Raw genomic sequence first — 22,730 nt, 5'->3', positions numbered from 1 at the left:
GGTCCTACTCTGGACGTTGTCTGACGATTGCGCCGAAACTGCACGATGATTTGAGCGACGCAAACCCCCACAAAGCCGAAATCGCGGACTCCTGAAACAGTCTTGCATCTCGTCTGGACCAATGCATGAAGCACTTGCGAACTCAATGCTGGCGTCGCGACTTCTACTGCTCGCGGCATCTCGACTGCATAGTCAGGTTCGTGAGCAAACCGGTCTCCTCGTATACAAAGATCGCGATTCCGTATATGGGTGAGCATGAGTTAGCTGCCTATTCTATTCCTCGGCGCGAATGGAAGAATGGTCAATGGTGATGATCACCATAGCGCTCACTTGCACAACATCTCGGGATCTTTCATTCTCAACGCATGGGCCAGCTGGGGAAAGTGCGATGGTGCATTCCAAAATTCTACAGACATTCTGTGTGGGACCTGACGTGGAAGGGCTGCTCAACACGAGTGCACCGATTATGACCGCTTGCAGCATTCTCTCACGCGGCAGAGAAGCAACGCTTTTTCCCACCACATGGTATTTATCCCGACAAGATGACCTGAGGGCCAACTGACACATAACGAAAGTCAATTTCAGACCAGCTGGAGATCACATCTGCAAGAACAATGGACATCTTAGTGACCACGGGCAGCTGAAGATGACCGACGATGATAGTCATGGAAGACTCGTCGATACTAGTGCATATGGCTGGGCACACGAACCTGGCCACGGAACTGCGGACCTCTCAGATTGGTTGGAGAGTCTTAGCCGCGAGTCTCTTCAAGATCCAGCATCCTGATCTCCATTGCGGGTTCTGCATGATGTCTTCGCAGCTGACGAAACTCAAGTCATTGAACACCTTTATTGAAGACTTTACTTTCTGTCGATTTCGTGCAGGCCGCACACTTCCTGCTCACCAGGATTCGCCAAAATAATGTCGAACCAAATGATACGATTGCAGTGGCCTGTAACGTCAGGGTCTCGTCCGCCATACCGTCTTCAATGCCAAGCAATCAAAGGCCGGCCGAAGACGACCCATGTCTATCGCTATCTGACTAGCTCGCCTAGCGATACGAATTGCGGCCAACATCAATGAGAATTACACCGCATAGGTATTCTCAGGATAGGCCCATATGGCTCGGCCAAGATGCTGTGCATAAATATGAGAGGTCATTGGCCCAGTGAAGTTGTCTTTCTGGTGCCATCGCCACGACTTCTCATTCAAGGCTGTTACGGTCAAGATGCAGCTCCTTGGGTTTCTGCAGGCTCCACTGGCTTCGATCGCATGTTTATMTCTTCTAGTGGCCTCATCCTCCGCATCACCGCATCCGAAAGCTGCATGGGTTAGGGGAGCTCGTTCTCGGCTCGCGAAGAACTCACATGTCGTTGCCAAACGATATGTCAATGACACTACCTGTGCTCAGAATGGCCCTGCAGCTGTCCAACCAGCGAAAGAGAACATCTGGGCCGGTTTGACGGATGACGAGGCAGCCGGCGTTACCCAATGGCTGTTCCACCAGAGGGATCTTAATCTTACAGTCTCCGACAAAGCTGGAGAGTGGGACAACACCGTTCTCCTGGTGGAGCTCATGCATCCGAACAAGACCGACGCACTCTCTTATATAGACGGAGCGAGCGCGGCGCCTGCTCGCTATGCTCACGTCGTACTTGATGTCCGTGCCACTTTGGAGCCTACTTACACTGATATCCTTGTCGGTCCGCTGCCTGTTCAAAACGGCACAACGACCTGGCAGCCACTCGAATACCCCTACACTAGCACGGGAGGTGGCAAAGTGCGCAACATCGATGCTGATAATGACAAGCGGTCTGCCTGGGTACATAACATCACAGGATCTATTGCCGATATCACCTTGGGACTGTGGGGTGGTATTGCACAGGGTCTCGAAAATGACACACTCGACGTTTGGGGAATCGACCCACTCTGGCAAGATGATGGCAAACTGATATACTGGGCCACCTTCTGGAACAAGCCAGTCGACGAGTTCGATGCCGGAACTCTACTTCCTCTCGGTCTGTTTCTCAAAGCAGACGTTACAGGTCGCGATTCTTCCATGTGGAAATTTGAAGGCTGGCTTTACAACGACATTTACTACCCTACCACTGATGCTTTCCGCGAGGCGTTCTATTCGCCCGACTTTGTCAAGCTTGGAGCCAATGTTGAAGGTGCTTGGGCCACCACGGATAAGCAAGGAGAAACTCTTCCAATGGACGACTCCTCTCCTCCTGCAATGATTGCGCCAGGCGGTTCAAGATACGCCGCGAATCCTGAGTCCAAGTACGTTGAATGGATGGATTTCAGCTTCTACATCAGCTTCACACGTGACCGTGGTCTCGCGCTCTTCGACATCCGCTACAAAGGGGAAAGGATTCTTTACGAGCTCGGCCTGGAGGAGGCTTTGGCTCACTACGCAGGGAATGATCCCGTTCAGAGCGGCATAGGCTATTTGGACAGCTACTATGGCTTCGGGCCTTATGCTTTCCAACTGGTCCCAGGCTACGATTGCCCAGCCTACGCTTCCTACGTCAACACATCTTTCTACATTGACGAAACAACCCGCACGCATATCAACTCTGTTTGCTTGTTCGAATATGATGCGGACTTTCCTATCCAGCGACACTCAACAGGTAGCTACGTCTCCGTCTCGAAGAACGTCTACTTTACGGTTCGTTCCGTATCGACGATTGGCAACTATGACTAGTGAGTATTGATCATCGTACACAATCACATCTTCCGCTAACATTGAGTCTGCTATCCAGCATGATATCCTACCAGTTCTTCCTCGACGGCAGTATCAAGACCGAAGTTCGTGCTTCCGGCTACATTCAGTCCGCCTATTACGCCAACAACGGCGACTACGGCTACCAAATCCACGACTCTCTCTCGGGAAGTATGCACGACCACGTTCTCCTGTTTAAAGCCGACTTCGACATTCTTGGGACTGCCAATACCATGGAGCTCACAACGCTCATCCCAACTACCGAGTCTTACGTCTGGAGTGACAAGCCTCGCAACACGATGAAGCTCTCCCGAGGCTTCGTCGAGACTGAGGACGAAGGCGGAATGACCTGGGCTCCCAATGCCGCCACACAATATCACATAGTCAACCAGGACCAGAAGAACAAATACGGCGAGCTTCGCGGGTATAGAATCATGCCAGATGCATCAACCATCCACTTGACTGTAGAGGACTCCAGCAACTTGGCAAACACGATCAACTGGGCTAAATACGACCTTGCAGTCACCAAGCAAAAAGACACGGAACCTCGCGCGGCTCACCCATACAACAACCAGGACATCTACAACCCGCCTGTAGACTTTGACAAGTTCCTCGACGGAGAGAGTCTAGTGCAAGAGGATCTGGTGGTGTGGTTCAACCTGGGCATGCACCATGTCCCGCACACGGGAGATTTGCCAAATACCGTCTTCACGGCTGCGCACTCGAGCGTGATGTTCGTGCCTGCGAATTACCATGAGGGAGACGTCAGTCGCCGGACTGWCAACATGGTCAGAATTGATTACGAAGGAGGCAATGCGACGGCAGTGGAGAAGTTCGGGCAATCGGAGGCAACGTGCACAGTGGGTTCTGAGGATCTCACTCCCGATTTGTGGGATTACAAGGGTGATGTTGTGATTCGGAAGTTTCCTTATGGTACGTCTTCTGCTATCGAATGTCGAAGTTTTGAGCTAACAGCGAGATGCAGACCCCAACGATCCTTATTTCGAGACGGAGGGGATTTGATGAGCACACGTCTGTAATTGAAGGGTGTGTGAGGGCCGGGATTTTCGCCCCGCAAGTGCCAGCCGGGTTTACTGAAAGCCGATGCAGCCCTCCGATATATAGCAAAATCAGCACTTATGAGCCCATTTTGCATCGTAACGTGCGCAGTAATCAGTTTCCGAGGCGCTCCAAGTGATGCCCGGCACATCCACCGGCTATAGCGAGCTCGTATGACTCGTCATCATCGTGCGACTTTCCCATGGTACTTCCAGATGACTTGCTTGTGATTTTTTCCATTCAAATACTCCGTGTGCGTGAAATCATTGAGTGGGCTTGCCGTCAGGGTTGGTCACTTTGTATTCATCCCTTGAGGCAACGAACTTCTCCTCAACCACATCGCAGAGATCCGAGAGGTCGTCGAACGCTTTACGGAGCACTTCCATAACGCTGACGTTGTCTTGATATACCCGTTAGTCTGAGTCGAGATTTGACGATTTAAAGTGAGAAAATTATACCCCAAGTTTGTATCCGCAAGTTCATGAAAGGTTCTGAAGGATGAGGAATCGAGTATCCGCAAAACTCAACATCCGGGCTGTCGAGGGAGTTAGTTAGCATGTGATGGATGACTGTTATAGGGAATGCGCGGGAGAGAAGGTGTACTTCTTCATGATGATATATCGCAGCGCATTTCCAAGAGTGTGATCTTCCTTTTCAAACGCAAACGACGCCGCGGTATCCGTAGCGCCTGGCAGCTTTGGAAATTATCAGCATGGCTTCGAAGTGCTTGTGAAGTTTTTGGGCTCTCATACCAATCGCAACCTCTGCTTCTCATAGACGAACTCCTCAGTCGCGCCATTTACCTCCGCGCCGGCGGTGGTCGCTGCTTCCGTCATCTCCGTGTCTCCATTCTGAGTGGACATTTCGTCGTGAACACGATTGCAAAATTGTGACTGGGTGAATTCAAGATGACTTCCCTTCGAAGTTTTGGCGAAGGTTATCGCAAATTTAAGGTTTACAAGGGTCCCAATCGATCGCCGCTAACCGATCCCAGAAGCAAGAAAGTGCAAGACCGTCAGACCTCTGCTTCACATTACTCTCTACATTGCTTATCGCACACAATACAGAATGGCCACACAACAACGTATCCGCAGCGCAACTCTCGCCCGCGACACAAACGAAACCAAAATCCAACTCTCCCTCAACCTCGACGGCGGCGACCTCTCCACTCCAGCCTCCAATGGCGAAGAAGAACAATCCCACGCAACACAAGCCTCCAAATCCCAAACAATCAGCGTAAACACCGGCATAGGTTTCCTCGACCACATGCTCCACGCTCTAGCAAAACACTCCGGCTGGTCCCTCTTCCTTGTCACAAAAGGCGACCTCCACATCGACGACCACCATACCGCAGAAGACACATGTATAGCACTAGGGCAAGCCTTTAAAGAAGCCCTGAAGACCACTACGGGATTGGCGCGGTTTGGATACGCATATGCGCCATTGGATGAGGCGCTGAGTAGGGCCGTGGTGGATTTGAGTAACAGACCGTACTCGGTTATAGAGCTGGGATTGAAGAGGGAGAAGATTGGCGATTTGTCGTGTGAGATGATTCCGCATTGTATGGAGTCCTTTGCTCTCCACGCAGGCATCACAATGCATGTGGATTGTTTGAGGGGGTTTAACGACCACCACCGAGCGGAGAGTGCGTTCAAGGCACTGGCTATTGCTTTGAGAAATGCCATCAGTCCGGTGGCAGGGAGGGAAGGCGAGGTTCCCAGCACAAAGGGTGTATTATTTTAGACGGCGATTCCGAGTAGATTCGAAGGGCACAGAACTTTCTCAAACACATCAATCTCTCACATTCGTCACTCAATAGTCTTCTGCGATCAATGCAATGTCATATGATTGTACAGCCTCTGTGGGAGCTTCGGCCACCTGGCTGACCGACTATGCGCCCGCGAAAGTTAGATGCCCAAATGATTCCGCCGCCTTACTCTGCCGTAATGCATCAAGTTGCCTCCCGTTATTAACTCCAAACGATAAAAAGACATAGTCCCTACTCGCTATCGCTCTGCACCAGACTCTCTGTGCCGCCCCGCGAAGAATTTCCATTTGCCCGTGAAGGTCCATTGCCCAGCTTGAGCTTGATGGCCGGTTTTGAAGCTGTTTGCGGAGTGCTCACGCTCGACATTGGTCGCGTTGAGTTCCCATCTACGCTGTCACCTTCGAGATCTTGCGAGCCGGGGTGATTGGCCATTTCTTCTCGTAGCTTCTCCATACATGCACTCTATAGAACATGGTCAGTCAATGCTCACACCAAACAACACTCCACGCAAACTTACCTCGATCATATTCGCATCTTGATACAAGATGCTGCCGTCCTCGTTGTACTGCCGGCAGTTTGAGCATAGCAGCGATATATCAGCGCGGAACTGCCTCAGATTTTGATATTGCTTCTTGTTGATCTTGTTCTCAATCTGTTTCATGCAGATGGGGTTCTTGATCAATTGGTAGTAATCAGGGTAGTCGAGCTTAGGTGGTAGTTCCAGGAATGGATCKATGATGCCACGGTTGGGGACGTTGGGGTCAGTTGACTCCTCCTCGAGATCTTGGAGTGAGTCGTGGACGTTGTCAAGTATGACCTGCAGTGTTTCGCGGTCCTCCTTGGAAAGGGTCTCCACAATCTTGCCGCCGCGGCCTCGCGACTTCTTCGGCGGCTCGGGATGGCGATCCAGCGAGGCTTCATCCGCCTTGCGCTTTTCAGGCCTGCCCGTCGACTTGCGTCCACGCTTCTTGGGTGCTGGTGTCTCATCCTCACTGTCGACCTCCGGTGGCGGCGTGTCCTCGTCTTTCTTTCCTCCCCTCTTGGCAGCTCTAGCTTGCTTACGTGCAATGGCGTCCTCGATAGTGTCGTCATCAGCGTCGACAGCATCAAGCCACTGCTCTTCCGTAAGGCCATCGTCATACTTGACCTTTGCACGCTCACGGGTACCACGACCATAGTTGATCTCAATCTCTTCCACCACCGGATTGTCGTCGTTCATGTAAATGTCTGGAAGTTCGCTCTCGCCGAGCAGACGCGGGAGCTTCTTATCAACACCATATGGAGTGTTCTTCGCACGCTCTTGGTCAAGTTTTTGGAAGATTGGCAATTCATGGTCGTGCCTCATCATGATCATGTTCAGATCATCATCCTCCATCTCATCTTGCTCCAGACTCTCGACAGCTTCTGCAGACTCCAACATGACTCGCAACATCTCGTCACGTTCCTCGTTTGTGGACTTGTTATCGAATTTACCGGCCTGAATGACCTTGCCGTCCATGTCCAGTTTGAATTGCGCACGTTCAAGAATCTTTTCTTCAACAGAGTTCGACGTGATCAACCGCAAGATTCGGACTTCGTTCTTCTGACCGATACGATGGGCACGATCCTGAGCTTGTAAATCCTGGTGGGGATTCCAATCGGAGTCGTAGATGATGACGGTGTCGGCAGTCTGCAAGTTGAGACCAAGACCACCTGCACGAGTGGAGAGCAGGAAACAAAAGTACTCAGAACCCGGCGCGTTGAACAGCTTGAGAAGCTCCGATCGGTCGTCGGCCTTGGTGCTACCATCCAAACGGAGGTATTTGATGCCACGGAAGCGCAAGAAGTCCTCCATGATGTTCATGATCTGTGTCATCTGGAAGAACATGAGCACTCGATGACCAGTGGCCTGGAATTTTGGCAACACCCGATCAAGAAGCTCGAATTTGCCTGCGGTACGCCAGATGAGATCGTTAGTCATCTTGTTGGGGTTCATCTGGTCTTCAACTTCCTCGAACACGAAGGGGTGGTTGCAGAGCTTGCGGAGCTGCATCAGCATATTGCTCAAGCCACGCATTCCAGTCTTCTTTCCATCAGCGGTCATAACGTTGATTCGGTTGTGCAGCATGAGTTGCTTGTACAACTTGGCCTGCAGTGCGGACAGGTTGCATTTGATGACACGCTCTTGCTTGTCAGGCAGATCCTTTTCGACATCCTTCTTGAGACGACGCAGCAAGAACGGCCGTAGAACCTTGTGAAGACGACGAATAACGAGAAGCGACTCTTCTTCAGTCAGTGCCATCTTGTCTTGACCACCAGTATTAGCGAATGGAGTGTTGAACCAGTCATCAAACGATGTTGCAGACTTGAAAATGTTCGGAAGGACAAAGTTCAGCATAGACCACAGCTCAGTGAGGTTGTTCTGAAGCGGAGTACCGGTAAGAATCAATCGGAAGCGGGTGTGATAATAGGTCGTAATGGTGTTGCTGAGTTTGGAGTTGGCGTTCTTCATTCGGTGACCCTCATCAACAATCATGTGCAACCACTTGACTTTGCTCAACACCGGCCGGTCCTTGATAATGAATTCGTAAGTGGTGAGCAAGACTTGGAAGTTGCCGTATCGAATCTGGTTCTGATGGTTCTTGCGCTGGTTCGGAGGTCCCTTGTAGACAATGCGCGTTACGCTCGGCGCCCATCTCTCAAATTCGCTGTTCCAGTTGGTCAGAGTGCTGAGGGGTACGATCACCAGGAACGGCCCGTTTTGTCTCTTCTTCTCGATCAGGTATGTGATGAGTGAGATCGTCTGGATAGTCTTTCCGAGACCCATCTCGTCTGCCAAGATACCGTTCAAGTTGTTGTTGTACAGTGATATCATCCACTGCAATCCCTTGACTTGATACTCCTTGAGCTGACCGCCAACCAGGTTCGATGATTGACCAGTGACTTCCTCCTTGATACGATGAGCCACCTCGTAGTAGTCGACCTTGGGTTTGGTCTCATCTTCACTRTCAACTTCGTCTCCAACAACTGGGTCCTCTTCTTCGACAGGTGCATATTCGCCGCCGTACCGCGCATGGTTGGTCCGCTGTTGCTCCTTGACTGAATCGGAAAGCTGCTTGAGGAAGCCGTCGGTCTGTTTCAGCAAGTGCGAAATACGAGAATCCTTGGCCTGTCCGAGCAGCTTGAGATATGTCTCTTCGTCGTTGGCCTTCAAAGCCTGCAGACGCTGCTTTGCAGTACGCTCGATGCGTTTCTGCTCTTCCTTTTCGATGTTCACGTGGTGAGCTGCCATCATGCGTCCAAGCTTCTGTACGCGCGATCTGTGTTGCAGAGCGTTGTTTCTAATATCATCCGCGTGCTGAACAATAGATCGGAGGTACTCATTGTGCTTCTTCTTCTCCTTATTCTCAGCGGCATCTCTCTGTTGCTTCTCGAGCTTCTCGGTGATGCGGGCCTCCCGGAGAGATTGTTTCTTGACCCGACGGTATGAAGAGCGATTGGCCGTCATGGAGAGGTTGTCTGAGAGGACCATCTCCTTGCCGACCTTTTGACGCATTTCCCGTTGCTTGGGCAGGAGAGACAACATCTTGTACTCGATGAGAGCTCGTAGCTTCAGGTTTGTGTTGTCCTCTGGTGTTTCCGACTTGCTCGAATCCCACGCACCAATATTCGCAGGCAGCTTCGCGAGCTCATTCTTCCGTGTGAGCACACGGTTGTACACAATATTCTCGCGCTCCTCTCTCACGCGCTCCGGATCAACACCAAGAGGCATTATGCTCGGGATCATTGACCTGTACGGGCGATGTGTGTGATCGGAGTAGCTGATATTCTTCGCCAACATGCTGTAAGGATCCGTAAAGGTGTCGAAACGGTGTCGGGGGCGGGCATCATCCTCGCCTTCTGGTGTCACTTTCCCAGTAGAGCCCTTTGCTGCCTCCTCAAGAACCTTGCCCGCAGCACCCAGATTCTCAGTCAAGCCAGCTGCTTTCTTGTCCTGCCTCGACGGAAATATTCTATCAGCGACTTCTGGAGGAATGGGCCTATTCTTCTGAAGTGCGCCAAACGCATGCATCTGAGCGCGAAGTGTATATTGCTGTTCTTTGCTGAATGAAGCGTCGCTTGCGGCTTCGGCCTGTCCAGCTACGCTATTCGAGAGACTGGGAGGTTGTTGTTGTGCAGCGTGAATGCCGCCGTTTGAGGTAGGTGTGGAGCCTTGCGCCTGGCCATTCGAGCCGCCATTCTGGTGCTGCTGGGTCACGGCCCCATTCTGCTGCATGGCGGCTTGCTGTTGTTGTTGGAATTGCTGTTGTTGCTGCCGCGCAGCTGCCTGCCGCTTCAACACTTCCGTCCGATGATGCACCTGGGTCAAGATAGTCCGCAACTTCGCCTGGCCTGGATCGGTCTCGGGAACGCCATTCTGCTTATTGGTTTGGTATTCCTAGATGAGAATACACATCAGCTCACATGCGCATGCAGCATCTCTGGTGAATGATGGCCTACCTTGTACATTGCCTGTAGCTGCTCCTTGTTCACCCCCGGGGGCAGTATTCCTTGCACTGCGGCATTTGATGCCGCATTGTTGCCCGTTTGCTGCATATTGCCCTGTGAGGCCTGCACGGCAGCCATACTGTCCAGTGAAACGCGCAGTATGAGCTCGTTTCAATGTCTCTTCCCGTCGCAAAGCCGCGTAGGTGTCGCGTCACGGGTTCGCCACCGAATGCGCGAATGCGTCAGCTGCTAGCAGGGAGCAGCGAGCATCAGAGTTGTGGTGTGTGAGGTTGAAAAGGGATCGCGTGGTATTCGTGGGCAGACGATGCGCAGGATACGCGAGGTGGTGGTTGTTGCCCTGTGGGCGCGACGCTCTGCCCGTCCTTGCCGTCTATTCGTTTTTTAGCGTCGTTTCTGGTCGGCTTCGGGACCACCCGCCCGGCATCCCGCCACCTCACTTAGACCTACATGTATTCTACCTCACCTTCCACGAAGCCACAGAAAGACACGATTCCGTAGAATATCGCATATCTGCTTGCTCTTATTACAGTGACCCCCTATCCGCGAGAGTTGTCGTCGAACCAACACTAGGACAGGCTGCAAGCTTCAAGTTGAAATCCCTCGTTCGGTCGACTCCGATCACAAGAAAGCGTCAAGAACAGCAACATCTCACATGTCGCTCCTAGCACTTCCTGCAGAGCTTCGACTTCGTATTTATGAATACATACCCGAGCTACTACCAAATGCCCACCACAACCTCCTGCCCACCCAAATCACACCTCCCATCAGCCGCACCTGTACAATCTTCAGACGTGAGACCTTGCCTCTCTACGCAACGGACTCCATCTTTGCAATCTGTATAGATGACTCTCCCGAGCCGTGGAAGCGTCGCATCGATAGCTGGATCTCGGCTCTCGGTCCCGAGATATCACGGATTCGCAGTCTTCAGATCTCTCGTCATTGGAATATGTTGCAGCCGCAGCGATGGCAGGGCCGAGTGGGTTTCTACATTCGAATCGATCACTTGAACCGCGAGTGCAGGCCTTCTAAGCGTGATGGACACAATGTTGTTTTGGAAGATGGAGGATTGAAAGTGACGACTGGCACTTATCCTGTGTACGTTCAAAATCAATCTTAAGGAGATTCCTACAATCATGTGCATGCCTTCATTTACTGACAATGAACAAAGCGTGAGGGACACTCGTAACATGCGATCCGCGAGTATAGAGCTCCTTGCGCGTGTATTCCGAGAACGTCTGGCTACATCGTCAAGTGACCGGCCTGGCCTCACAGGTGACGATGTTCGATTTCTCGTTCGAGCCGTCGAGATTGTCGTATCTTACAAGATCCCACATTCGATAGACGTGGAGAGTGACAGAGAACGAAGCCAGGAGATCCTACAAGACATGGAGAACACTCTCCGCGTGCTCGCTTGATCTTAGCTCGGCCTTGAAGCGGTTTTGAAAGCATGATTGAAACCCCAGATTGAACTTGACGCAGGTACACAATGTCTATCGCAAGAACGTACATATCAGCAATGAGTGACAATGCTAGAGCAACACGCAATAAACAAGCAGTAGGCAGATCCAATTTGGAAATTCTCATCGTATCCTTTACGCCTCGCAAGGTTCATGGGCTGTGCTCGCCAAGCCGAGGAGCTCCTCCCTTCCAATCTTCACGTTCAAAGTAGCGGAAGATGAGTTCATATCCTTCCAAATCATGAACGATGCGATCCACGCGACGGTAGCCTTTGACAAAGTCCATACGCTTGTCCTTCTTGGCGTATCCAGTCTCATCTCCATCCTTGGCCTCGAATAGAGTGACGCTGAAGCGGCCAGGCTTGAAGATCCCGACGACCTGTTGAACCACGTCGACAGTCTCACGACCAGTGTGACGAGTGGGTACATTGGTCTCGAAACTGGCGTACGAGCAGTGCGGCTCGGGAGTGACATGCACAGTCCAGTAGCTCGTCGAGTCGCCATCACCAGGCATAGGAACGACACCATTGGCCGAGTAGCCACAGGGCATGAAAGAATACGCATCAATGCGAGCATCTGGGTACTTGGTGGTCGGGTACAGATCGCCCAGGCCGCAAGATTCTGTCACGACCGTTCCCAGTGCGTGGCCCTCGGTGCTCAATTCCTCCGCGAAAGATAGCGGCTCTTCTTCAGAGTCGGAGCTAAGTCCAGAATGCTCATCGGAGGTCTGGGCGAAGACGTCGAAGCTGGAATCGTCATCGTGGCTGCCTCCACTGACGAGGGTGTTCCCAGAGATGCTAGTGGAGGAATCATTGCCCTCGGGGATAACRCCAAGGTGGCCAATGGCGTCTTTACGAGCCAAGTGAGCGCGACGTACGTTGTCCTGGGCAATCTCGCTAGCATCCTCCAGATAGAACTGGCGAGCATTGACTTCCTCCAAGTCAGTCATGAGAATCTCAAGCGTTTCATCCTCCGGCTCCTCGGACTGCAAGCCTCTGGTCTTGTCTGGAAGCACCATTTGTTTGGTCGGGGTCTGGAAGGTATCCTCAATGGGCGTGCCGGGCGGAGTAAGTTGCGTTCCCGGACCTGTAATGTACAAGTACCAATGCTCCCCGTTCATCTTCCCAATCATGTACGCACTTCCACCCAGAAACATTCTGTCAAGGTATCGAACTTCGTCACGCCAGCTACGGTGAGGACCACGCTGCTGGTCTGGGAACAAGTAGTTCTTACGGCTGTAGAAGACGCGATGAGGAGTCGCTGCCGCGATAGATCCTTCTGGCAGGCCGGCCTTGATGTGCGGGAATCCACCTTCGAGTGCGGCGATCTCCAGCATGCGTGGAAGTCCACAGAGCAAGGTCGTGGTACCGCAAGTTTTCAACACAAGCTTGTGCGGGAACACAAACATGCTCGACTCGGAGAGCAGATAAGCATCGACATTGCGAGACTCGATGACGGACAAGACCTTGCAATTGACAAGATCAAGCATTTCCTTCCATGAATCCTGCGAGACTGCCTTCAAGCCTAGCGGCGAAGCAGAGGCCGGAAGGGATTTCTCCGTGGGAGASAACCATACTTCTAGAAGCTTTTCCGGTCCTTCGAATGCATTGCTGGAATCGAGATCGATAGCATTGATGTCTCGATTGATGGTCAAATGGGGAGTGCCACTCAATGAGGACGGGGAGTTGGTGTAATGTTGTGGAATGGCGAAGTCGACCATCTCCAAGCACCCTCTTCAAGGAATTGATGCAGATACCTCGTTCGACCGTCGTCTGAAGAGTACGTCCCAATCAACCGCTTTCTAGCGCGCTATAGCTCTTTCTGCTACCCGGGCGAATGGTGAAGCTCGTCTTAGAGAGAAGGCACACTGCTTTCTCTTTTCTTGGAGGCTGGCTTACGCCAGCAGCAAGCAATGAGTTGTATGTTTCGAAACGACCTTGGCGGGCGTTAGGGAGGTCGAGCGCACAGGGGAATCACGGAGCTCTTGCGTTGCGGAATGTTGTCGATTATGGGTCGAGGTCGCGGTGAAGGTCTCCGATACCAGGCGGAAGTATCGGGTGAAGAGGTTGCAGGTAGTCTCAGGTGTTGAACAGTAGGTTGTTAGATGTTTGAATCGTTTCAGCAAGTAGCTCGTGTTATCTTGGCCTAAGCAGTGTCAGTTCCGCGTTGATTACTCCCGAGGGGAGGAGTCCTCATACTTCTTTGGCTTCGACAGGAATCGTAAGAGATCTTCTGGACGCATAGAAGGGGGGAGTAGATTCCCGGAGAACAGTGGGAAGGGGCTCTTTACTGAAGAGCCAGTCGGTGTGGACTGAGATTAGATTGTCCTGCCAGCTTGGATTCTAGTCAGGCGCGATTGCCTGATCAATCAGAAAGGCGGCGAGTGAAATTGGGGTAAGCTGAATCTGGGTGCCAAACAAATGTCCAAGTGGTTGCGAGGTCAGATGTGCAAGTTACTCGAGATGCAATCGTGAAAAGGTAGGTGTTGAGGTGAGAAGAACAAAATTTCAAAGAGCCAAGTCCGYGTTGTCAAAGCGCCACCGCGGCCCAACGCCACTTGCGTGCATTTACCTAGGTGGGTACTCATAACACACGTTTCACGTGGCCAAGGTTTATCGATGCTTCGACAGTCTCCATCGGAATCGGACGAACACGAGCGCTTTGTACGAGCCAYCGCCTTTCGATGCTGTCTCACGCGCAGAGGCAGAGTCCACCACAATCTCCATGGCCTGTTTGATGAAGAGGTGGGCATCACAAGCTACCATGTTCCCTGACACGCTCCCAGCCAACAACGACCTTTTTGCGGCACATGCTGCCTTCACCGCCCATGCGGCGGCGGTGAGGGCCGACACAGATTGAGACGTCTGCTACTCATAATGCTTGTTCAGCACATGAGAGGATCGCTAAACTGTATGCCATGCTACTCCGGCGGTCAACGTGAAGACCATCATCACACTCAAGAACATTCATGTCTGGCACTACCAGGCCGAGCTCGCAGCGCACGTGTTGAGAGTTGGAGGATTTTGCGTGCATGCATACATCAATACGATGTCTGATTGAAGCCAGCTGTATGAGCATCGTAAGAAGTAATACTGGGGGCTCCCAGCAGCCGCGCGAGGTCTCGAATGTCATTGCAGATCTCAGCCGGCCTCTCCCAGGCGGGGAAGCGAACAGCACCAACCCGGTGTCTAACCATCGCAATCGGATGAATCTGCTCGGCCCAACCGATATCAAGTTGCATTGCGTTCGGATCTTCATATTGGGAAATGGCAAGTGGGACATTGCTGAATGCGGTCCACAGGCTATGCGACATGGGCTTGGAGTTATCCAGCCACCGAAGAGCCACCTCAGGGCCAGGCAGCCAGTGGAGCATCGCCCAATCGATGAGCATCGTGGGTGTCCAAGGATTCGGCACTTGAGGAGACGCACGCAATGATGGTCCGATGGCATCGACAATGTACGCCAGTAAGCCGGCAGGAGAATCGCATAGTGCATAGGATATGGTCTTTGAGCTTTCCGACCAACTGGGCTGAGCAGTCAGGGTGGTAGGTCTCAATGTGTGAGGCAATAAGCTGATTGTGTTGTTAGCTTGCAGGTAGGATGGCCAGAGAAAGAGGGACATGACCAACCTAGGAGCCGGTTGCTCTAGATTTGCCGYGTGCATGCCAATGCAGCTTTCACTGTGCGCCAACGCTACTCGCCGACCGATTTTGAAACCCCTGGGCATGTCAGCAACTTTCTCGCACGACATGCTCATCATCCTGAAGCCGTCTTACCATCCTGAACCGTGCAGCATATACCGTTCATATCCGAGCGTTTTCATCAGGTCGTCGAAAATCTCCGCCGCGGCGTGGAAATTGTTTCCATCTTCTGTGACTTGGTCGCTGAAGCCCATGCCAGGAATCGAAGGAGCAACAACATGGAATGCTGGCGAGTCTTCATCACCTCTGAGAGGAATTCGGACTGGATCGCATAGGTCATCAATCATGTTGGAAACGGATATGAAGCTTTCCGGCCATCCATGAATAAACAGGAGAGGCATCGCACTTGCTGACATCGATCGTCTGTGAACGAAGTGGATCCGGATGCCATGGATAAGCAAGCGATACTGTGGGAGTGCATCGTTGTAAAAATTCTCTTGTGCGCGCCAGCTGTATTCATCGGTCCAGTGGTCGATCAGGTTTTCGAGATCGGCTTTCTCAATGCCGGATCGATGTTGGCGAGCAGACAACGGCTCTCGAGGTAGACGGGTGAGCTCTAGTTTTTGCTTGGTGAGTTCGAGATATCGTTGGGAAACATGCATGCGGTATGGGACGATAACACCAGGGACTCCAGCTGGTGACCGAGAGCTCCCAGGGCTGAAAGTCATATGGCAAGAGCTGTGGTGATGCCACGGTGTGGGTGACCGGTTTGCCGCGAAGAGGAACAACGGTCATTCATCGATGGGTGTTGCTTTGGAGGAGGAGCAGCTGGGCATATGTTGTTGGACCTCCACGAACAAAATAAGGGATCAAACGCAGGGTAACTACTACAAATCATCACACGCAAGGATGCCGACATCACAATGCTGATGCCGTAGTACCCACCGTACGGAACCTCGTGCCACGGGGCGAGCCTCGGGAGATGTGTACGAAAGTCATGTCGATCTGAGCAGAACACAGCATGGTGTCGGTCTCGCCGCTGCAAGTGCACTCCGCTTCGTAGAATCTGCCCCCGAATGGGACAGTAACAACGACGTGACGAAAGCCCTAGAAGATCCCAAGACGCAAGTCATTGGCCAGGCGTCCGGATGAACAGGGACAAAAGCGTAAAAAGTCTTCCCTCACAGCCACTTCGCCACAACGCCACACCGATCTACAAAGTGTACCGAGAAATTGAGAGTTCTGCTCTTCGATGAGAACAAAGTATCGCGACAAACACTCCAGTTTGATTTGGTGAAACGCAAAATGGTGCTACACTTCAGCCACTTGCCGGGAACTTGGACTCTAGGTTGATTTAGAGGTCGTAGATCACACAAACCAGCAAAGCTCGGCGAGTATGCGGCCGTACATCCGCGCCTGGATCGTGGAGTCGGGCAGGAACTCAGATTGCATCTACGCTGCCTTGATCAATGATCAGACCTTGCAGATTCGCAATTGTCACTAGCACGATCTGGCTCTGCACGTCGGTGCGTTGGACCAAGCTTCGTTCATCGCAACACGCCCCTTGACAAGATCTTCATGTCGACGTTTCCACKGCCATTTCCTCTCCCGTTCGTCTGGATGGACCTTCATTACACCATGCTTCTTCTCATAAGCTGGAGGACTTCAAATTCTCCTTGGTATCGCGTCCTAACATAGATGGAACTCGCGAGATCGTCGCCATTGATTCTCCACACCAGACTGGCCTGGGTACTACCTCACCYATGGCCTGGAGATTGCTCTACTCACGACTAGCCAGGCGAGTATAGGAGCAATTCAAAGCCGAGTCGCTGAGGCTGCTGGGCTGTCATGCCACGGGCCATCCTCTGCCAACGGTGAAGCGTTTCCTGTATTTCGATGCAGTGTCGACGTCTTCTCGGCTACCAGGAAACTGGCGATTGGTACATTGTTCGATTCTAATGGCGATGAGCTACCTGTCATGCTCATCCAGATAGCTAACACCACCAGTACTGAACCACTTTCATTTAGATTGTTTCTGATGAGTTGCTGCTGGAAGCAGCTTCACTATGAATGTGCCGAAGACCAGGATATTGTGAATGATGCAGACAATGGAAGAAGAAGTGATTATACATCTTTCTGGCGCTCAATTCGGCCACATGGCATCTTCATCACTGCATCTGACGTAGTGACGAAGGATGCGAAGGAATGTGATTATTCTTCAGGGACGCAGATCGCGCATGTCCCAGCGAGAGGAAGATTCTGGGTGGAACATTCCTTTTCCACGGACGATCGCCTAGCCGTGGGTCGCTGCTCTTTGATGCAGTTTCAAGACATCCATGCATGCTAACTCAGCCACTCCGGCTGAGCCACCCACTCGCCATGTGTCGGGAGTCCGTCACGACAACTTTGTTCAAACAGCTATGACATCGCCGTAGAGTTCGGGACAGTCGCAAATGCCTGCAAGTGAAGATTCTGAGCAAAATGAAGGCAGGGCTGGCGAAAGCTGGCTGGTGACAATGAGAGATAACAAGTGTTGAACGTTCCCAGCGTCGCATGCAACTGAAAGTCCAGTGCCCGGTGGAAATGGAAGAGGGAAGGGCTGCTCCATGGCAACTTCGGCAGAGATGAGCCGTTCCATCCCAGCAATGCGAAACCGCCGATCGAAAACCCTGGCGCTGGGCTGGGAGAGCCCTCTCCCAGCCTTCCCTTTTCACGCGACATCCGCGGCCACACGTAGTACAATTCTGCGACACGCCCACATTTTCTGACAGAAACAAGCATACACCAGTTTGACATACACTTTGTACATTACATCAATCGTTTGAAATCCTCTTGTCGCCAGCAGCGAGAAAGCTAGCAACCCAGACGACGTCCATCTCCTGGTACGCGATAGCTTACCTCGCCAGCGGCCCGAGCCAATTCAATCTCCGCGTGTTTTTACCCAAACAACACCAACGAAGGCGCTGTTGTGAACGAAGGAGGTTGATCAGCGTCCTTTCATATAACTTTGCGCCCACGCGTTCTGCCCATACAGGGGCGGTCAATCGTTCACCCAGACAGAGAGCCTCGACGCCGACGAGCAAAGGAAGGAAATCCATATTACACTGCACTCTCACCCGCAGCTGCTTGCGTCGATATTCTTACACGATCTTCAACTCAGCCTTGCAAACAGGGAGCAGGTTGCACATTGGTGAATGCGAACTTTCTGCACCCCGACACCTGCAAGCTTCCGTTCCCGGTAGAAACACGGCGTCGGACTTCTCCACATTCTACTCCTAGCAAGGAGTATCCTTCACCGCCGCGCGATCAGATGGCCGAACCTCGCACTCCTCCTCGAGCCCAAATCTCAAACATCACGTCACCCACTGCCTACCACGGGGCTGCAGGAATGTTCGATGATCGTGACCACGACACTTCTTCTGCTACGTTTTCAAACATTCGATCCAACGAAGGCTCGATCGCATCGACGCAACCATCAACTCCCCCGACGACTCTAGGATCCAGACTGCTCTCTGGCGCGACTTCACTCGCACGATCTGGCTCGACTCTCCAAGCTCGCACGCGATCTTGGGTTCCCAAACTTAACAACTCCAACAACACCTCTCCCGAACGCAGACAGGCTTCGCAAGGAAACAAACTTTTCAACGACCTGTTCAGTGGAGAGTCAGCCCCCGTACGTTTAGGCGTGCCAACTGCATCGCTAGACGACCTGGAAGACAGCGAATTTGTCATGGAGCACCACACAGAGTTTACGCCCAGACCCTTGAGTCGTAGGAAGACGTCTACTACAATGAGCGCCTCCAACTCCGCCGCCAAAAGCGGACCCAAATCCTGGTTCGCTCGCAAGGAGGTTCAACCAACACCTTCATCTGCTCTACCAGACGAGATACTCAGCATGAACATCAACAGCTCCCTCTTTCCACATGGACCAGTTGATCCTCTGTCGCCCCATGCGTTCAACGATCTGCTGTTGAACGCGACGGCGTTGCTTGAGCGTATGCAAACCGCCTATAGGGAAAAGGTCGACTTCCTTGAGAGCATTCGACCAGAAATGGAAGCCCAGAAAGAAGAAGTCGCCGAAGCAAAAACTCGTGCAGAGCATTTGAAGATGCAGCTGGAAGATTTGGCATCAAAAGCAGAGGAACAAAGACAAGTGAACCTGGAACTTGTCCAGCAGATTGCAGAAGAGAAGGTCAAGAGCCAAGAAGTCGTGAATACCGTTCGAATGGTTCGCGCTGACGCTGATGGTGGTGCCGATGACGACGAGAGTCGGGCAGGAAAGAGGAGATCGGCTGGTAGCACCGCCGACTCCGGATTCGAATCCGACACCGATCGTGACACGGATGCGAGTTCGATATTCAGCTCGGGGATCCAGACGCCCATGTCAACGCATCAACCGCCATCCATGCTCCCGTCTGAGAATATCTACGATGGAAGTTCTTGGAATGTGGCACCCATGAAAGTTGGCCATGAGCRAGTGAATGCTCTTGCAGGCGCGAATGGGACTAGAGGTGCATGGGCAACCATCGAGCAGCTGCGTCATGAGAACGCCGGGTTGAGATCAGAAGTCGATAGTCTCAAGCATGGGATGCAAGGAGTTATCGACTTTGTCAGCCGATAGTGATGATTGGAAAAAGAAGGAGATGGGAACAGGAACAGGAACATGATAGAAGGCACTCCCTCACGGGCTGAGGATAGAAGATACCATTGAAATTGTCATTGACGCAACAATTGCTCTCAATCACTTTCCTGTGTCGATTCCTCAATCACTCAAATCAACGGTCTCGCCTTATCCACCACCGGCGGAGGCAACATCCCCAGCTTATTCATCTCACTAAACGCCATGAACAAACTCTCCAAAGTATCCACATGTCCCGTCCATCCAAAATACCTCGCCTTATTCATACTCAACGCCCCCGCCAAATTCCACACCACCATATCCCCGAATTCAAAATTTTCCTTTGGGTTTTCAAAAGGATTATGTGTGAGATGATGCTTCTTCATAATCTCCTCCCAAGCAGATTTATTCTCTGTCTCCGAAGCCCATGCCACCAGGGAGAAAGCAAAGCGGATCGTGGATGAGGGACCATATCCCAGTGGCAAAGGTGTTCCAGCAGGAGGTGCTTCAATCGATGTGATTTTGTTCTCATCAAGTTCGGGTTGATCAACTGTTTTTGCACCATACCATCTCGAGACTTCGGGGAGGAGACGGTTGTTTGGAAGTGGACAGGTATCACTACTGTTGAATTTCTGGTTCTTGCATTTGTCTTCCAGGACGGCCCATTCGGAGAGGTAGCCTGTGAGGTACGCGGTGCTGTGTTCGCCGACTGCCATCCAGTTCTCGTACGCGCCGGGATATGTTGCGGGTTGACCTTTGTGAGCTTGGACTGCGGCGTATACGCCAAAGGGGTGCAAGGCGTTCATCGCTGCGTTGTTCACTGCGCCGATTACCCAGGCGGGACAGATTATGTTCCAGGCGACATTATTGGCTTTGCAGTAGGAGAAGAGAAGGTCTTCTTGTGGATAATAGAAGTTTGGATCTACGTTTGATCGGGGATCGCTCTCCACAAACGGCGTTCTTGAAGGTCCCTGGTGGACGTTGTAGTTCTTTGCACCTGTTTGGAGGAGGAAACGAGAGGGTGTGATGTTCGCCAAGGGAAGTGCTTCGAGGAAGTTACGAAGCAAAGCGGCTGGTTATTGGTGTCAGTGAATGTGCTGGGATGAATGAGATCGACCTACTGTTCACTTCGAGCAATTCTTGCGCATTACTCCACGCCATGGCACCTTCTTTCGGGGTTGGCTGTAGGTAGGAGTAGAAGAATACTACATCTGCCTTGACACCCTTCTCTTGCAATTGCTTTGCAATGTCTTTGGGGTCGGAGAGGAAATCACAAGCCACATGTTCAACCCGAGAGCGAGCTTCTTTGGGCAAAAGTTCCATCATCTCTGGTGGAGGAGGACGACGGCTCGCCGCCCAGATTTTGGTCCATCGTTCTGGGCTGTCAAGAAGCGCTCGGAGAGTGTGGAAGCCAGATATGCCATTGGCTCCCGTGATCAGAGCGGTTTTGTTCTTGATCGATGGATCGAAAGTTGGCAGACTGTGGAAGATGCCGTTGCTTTTGACGGGGAATGAGGCGGATGACATGTTCAAAGTCGGTGGATATAATGTAGAACGACAAGATGTTGATGATTTTCCAATGATGAGAATATTGATCTCATCTCCGTGTGATATACCTGCATCTCGTCCCCGCTTCACATTGCATAGATGAGGGGTAATGACATGCAGATGAGATGCGGTCCGTCCTCTCTCCTTCCATCCACTCTCACTCTCACATCGTCCCCACTATGACCAAGCAATCGTACAGCAATKTTGCGTCGTTCTCATCTGCCAAGAATAGACCAACATTGCGACATGCCCTCCTCCTCCGCTGCTGGGGGTAAAGGACTCCTAGACGACAGCAATTTGGTCATCAAGACCCACGATGGGGTATGACATGCTCAACTCGATACAGTATATCAGCAAGATGGATGATGACGAGAATTTGGTCTACTCTGATTACTTGACATGCACATGATCGAGTTGTTGCCATAGAGTTTGACTTTTGACTTCAAATCAGTCAAAATCAGTCAATTATTGACTGATTTGACTTGAATTGATGATGTTTAAATAGCCGGTAGTTAGTTAAATTAAGGTGGCTCTTCGGTGCGTGGATAAGGCGTAGTTAAGCCGGATTCGGACTATATAGTTGTTCGGTATTCGTTTGGTTTAGTGTAAGAAGCATTAACAACTATAGTAACTACTCGCAAGGTTAGTAAAGCGTTAGTTATATATAGCATTAAACTAAGGAGTAATTAGATAAAAGAAGAGCCCTTGCTAATACTACTACTATCCTCTTAGGCTCTAATATCCTTACCTCCGGAATAGCGTATAAAGAAAGAGGATGTTTAGAAAGAGCGTGTTATAAAAGAGCGTATTATAAAAGAGCGTGTTATAAAAGAGCGTGTTACGTATGCTATTAACTTAGGCTATATCGCTAACCTCCTCTTGCCCTTTACTAGTACAGCAATTGTAGAGGATCCTATAAAAGCTTATATTGCTAACCTGCTCTTACGTAATATTATCGATAATACTATAGTGTCCGGAGAGGAGTAGATTGTAATATAAGGTAACTAATTAATATTAAAGAGCGAGAAGGAGTTTATTAAGCGATTCGATAACGACGTACTAGATACTCGGATTACGAATACAGAGGTAAAAGCTAGTTAAATCTACCCTAAATATTCGAAGGATATACGCGATAGAGTAGCTCTAGAGGTATAGTATACGGAGGATACGGAAGGGCGTATATAGCTATTATAGGTAACTTAGTCGTAGGACGACGATTTGCGGATGATTTTCGAGCGGTAGAGGGAGGTCTATATAGAAAGGTAGTTAGCGTATAGATAAGAAGGTAGTAGTTATTATAGATAAGAAGGTAGTAGTTTCGTTTAGTAGTTTTAAAGAAAGCTAGTATATAAATCGTTATCGCTTCCGGAGCTACTTCCGGTTAGAATCCGGCTACTCCCGTATACGGGGGAGCTAATTAAAATT

The 22,730-nt window shown here is 51.3% G+C and overlaps 9 protein-coding genes; 4 read left to right on the top strand and 5 right to left on the bottom strand.

Moving 5' to 3' along the window:
- Nucleotides 1-1,229: 1,229 nt before the first annotated feature.
- On the top strand, nt 1,230-3,749 carry RCC_07862 (probable copper amine oxidase; the record flags this gene model as incomplete). XM_023773114.1 has 3 exons in its annotated part: nt 1,230-2,707; nt 2,767-3,659; nt 3,712-3,749. 3 exons carry the CDS (start codon nt 1,230-1,232, stop codon nt 3,747-3,749), a joined length of 2,409 nt encoding a protein of 802 aa, XP_023628882.1.
- Nucleotides 3,750-4,048: 299 nt separating this feature from the next.
- On the bottom strand, nt 4,049-4,648 carry RCC_07861 (related to DNA-directed RNA polymerases I and III subunit RPAC2; the record flags this gene model as incomplete). XM_023773113.1 has 4 exons in its annotated part: nt 4,049-4,185; nt 4,244-4,320; nt 4,389-4,480; nt 4,538-4,648. 4 exons carry the CDS (start codon nt 4,646-4,648, stop codon nt 4,049-4,051), a joined length of 417 nt encoding a protein of 138 aa, XP_023628881.1.
- A 205-nt stretch (nt 4,649-4,853) lies between these two features.
- Nucleotides 4,854-5,528, top strand: RCC_07860 (probable Imidazoleglycerol-phosphate dehydratase; the record flags this gene model as incomplete). The annotated part of the gene is made up of 1 exon (XM_023773112.1): nt 4,854-5,528. The coding sequence occupies one exon, from the start codon at nt 4,854-4,856 to the stop codon at nt 5,526-5,528; it is 675 nt and encodes a 224-aa protein (XP_023628880.1).
- Nucleotides 5,529-5,784: 256 nt separating this feature from the next.
- Nucleotides 5,785-10,128, bottom strand: RCC_07859 (probable RSC complex subunit (Sth1); the record flags this gene model as incomplete). XM_023773111.1 has 3 exons in its annotated part: nt 5,785-6,015; nt 6,071-9,970; nt 10,033-10,128. 3 exons carry the CDS (start codon nt 10,126-10,128, stop codon nt 5,785-5,787), a joined length of 4,227 nt encoding a protein of 1,408 aa, XP_023628879.1.
- A 565-nt stretch (nt 10,129-10,693) lies between these two features.
- RCC_07858 (uncharacterized protein) lies at nt 10,694-11,456 on the top strand (the record flags this gene model as incomplete). XM_023773110.1 has 2 exons in its annotated part: nt 10,694-11,136; nt 11,210-11,456. The coding sequence occupies 2 exons, from the start codon at nt 10,694-10,696 to the stop codon at nt 11,454-11,456; spliced, it is 690 nt and encodes a 229-aa protein (XP_023628878.1).
- Nucleotides 11,457-11,649: 193 nt separating this feature from the next.
- On the bottom strand, nt 11,650-13,218 carry RCC_07857 (probable S-adenosylmethionine decarboxylase (spe-2); the record flags this gene model as incomplete). The annotated part of the gene is made up of 1 exon (XM_023773109.1): nt 11,650-13,218. The coding sequence occupies one exon, from the start codon at nt 13,216-13,218 to the stop codon at nt 11,650-11,652; it is 1,569 nt and encodes a 522-aa protein (XP_023628877.1).
- Nucleotides 13,219-14,538: 1,320 nt separating this feature from the next.
- Nucleotides 14,539-15,867, bottom strand: RCC_07856 (uncharacterized protein; the record flags this gene model as incomplete). XM_023773108.1 has 3 exons in its annotated part: nt 14,539-15,070; nt 15,128-15,217; nt 15,275-15,867. 3 exons carry the CDS (start codon nt 15,865-15,867, stop codon nt 14,539-14,541), a joined length of 1,215 nt encoding a protein of 404 aa, XP_023628876.1.
- Nucleotides 15,868-18,449: 2,582 nt separating this feature from the next.
- Nucleotides 18,450-19,760, top strand: RCC_07855 (uncharacterized protein; the record flags this gene model as incomplete). The annotated part of the gene is made up of 1 exon (XM_023773107.1): nt 18,450-19,760. One exon carries the CDS (start codon nt 18,450-18,452, stop codon nt 19,758-19,760), a length of 1,311 nt encoding a protein of 436 aa, XP_023628875.1.
- Nucleotides 19,761-19,909: 149 nt separating this feature from the next.
- Nucleotides 19,910-21,284, bottom strand: RCC_07854 (uncharacterized protein; the record flags this gene model as incomplete). XM_023773106.1 has 2 exons in its annotated part: nt 19,910-20,829; nt 20,879-21,284. 2 exons carry the CDS (start codon nt 21,282-21,284, stop codon nt 19,910-19,912), a joined length of 1,326 nt encoding a protein of 441 aa, XP_023628874.1.
- Nucleotides 21,285-22,730: the final 1,446 nt, after the last annotated feature.

The sequence above is a fragment of the Ramularia collo-cygni genome, assembly GCF_900074925.1.
Source record: "Ramularia collo-cygni strain URUG2 genome assembly, contig: RCC_scaffold12, whole genome shotgun sequence".
Taxonomy (NCBI): Eukaryota; Fungi; Ascomycota; class Dothideomycetes; order Mycosphaerellales; family Mycosphaerellaceae; genus Ramularia; species Ramularia collo-cygni.
Note: the sequence above shows the minus strand (reverse complement) of the source record. Positions and strands in the feature narration are given on the sequence as shown.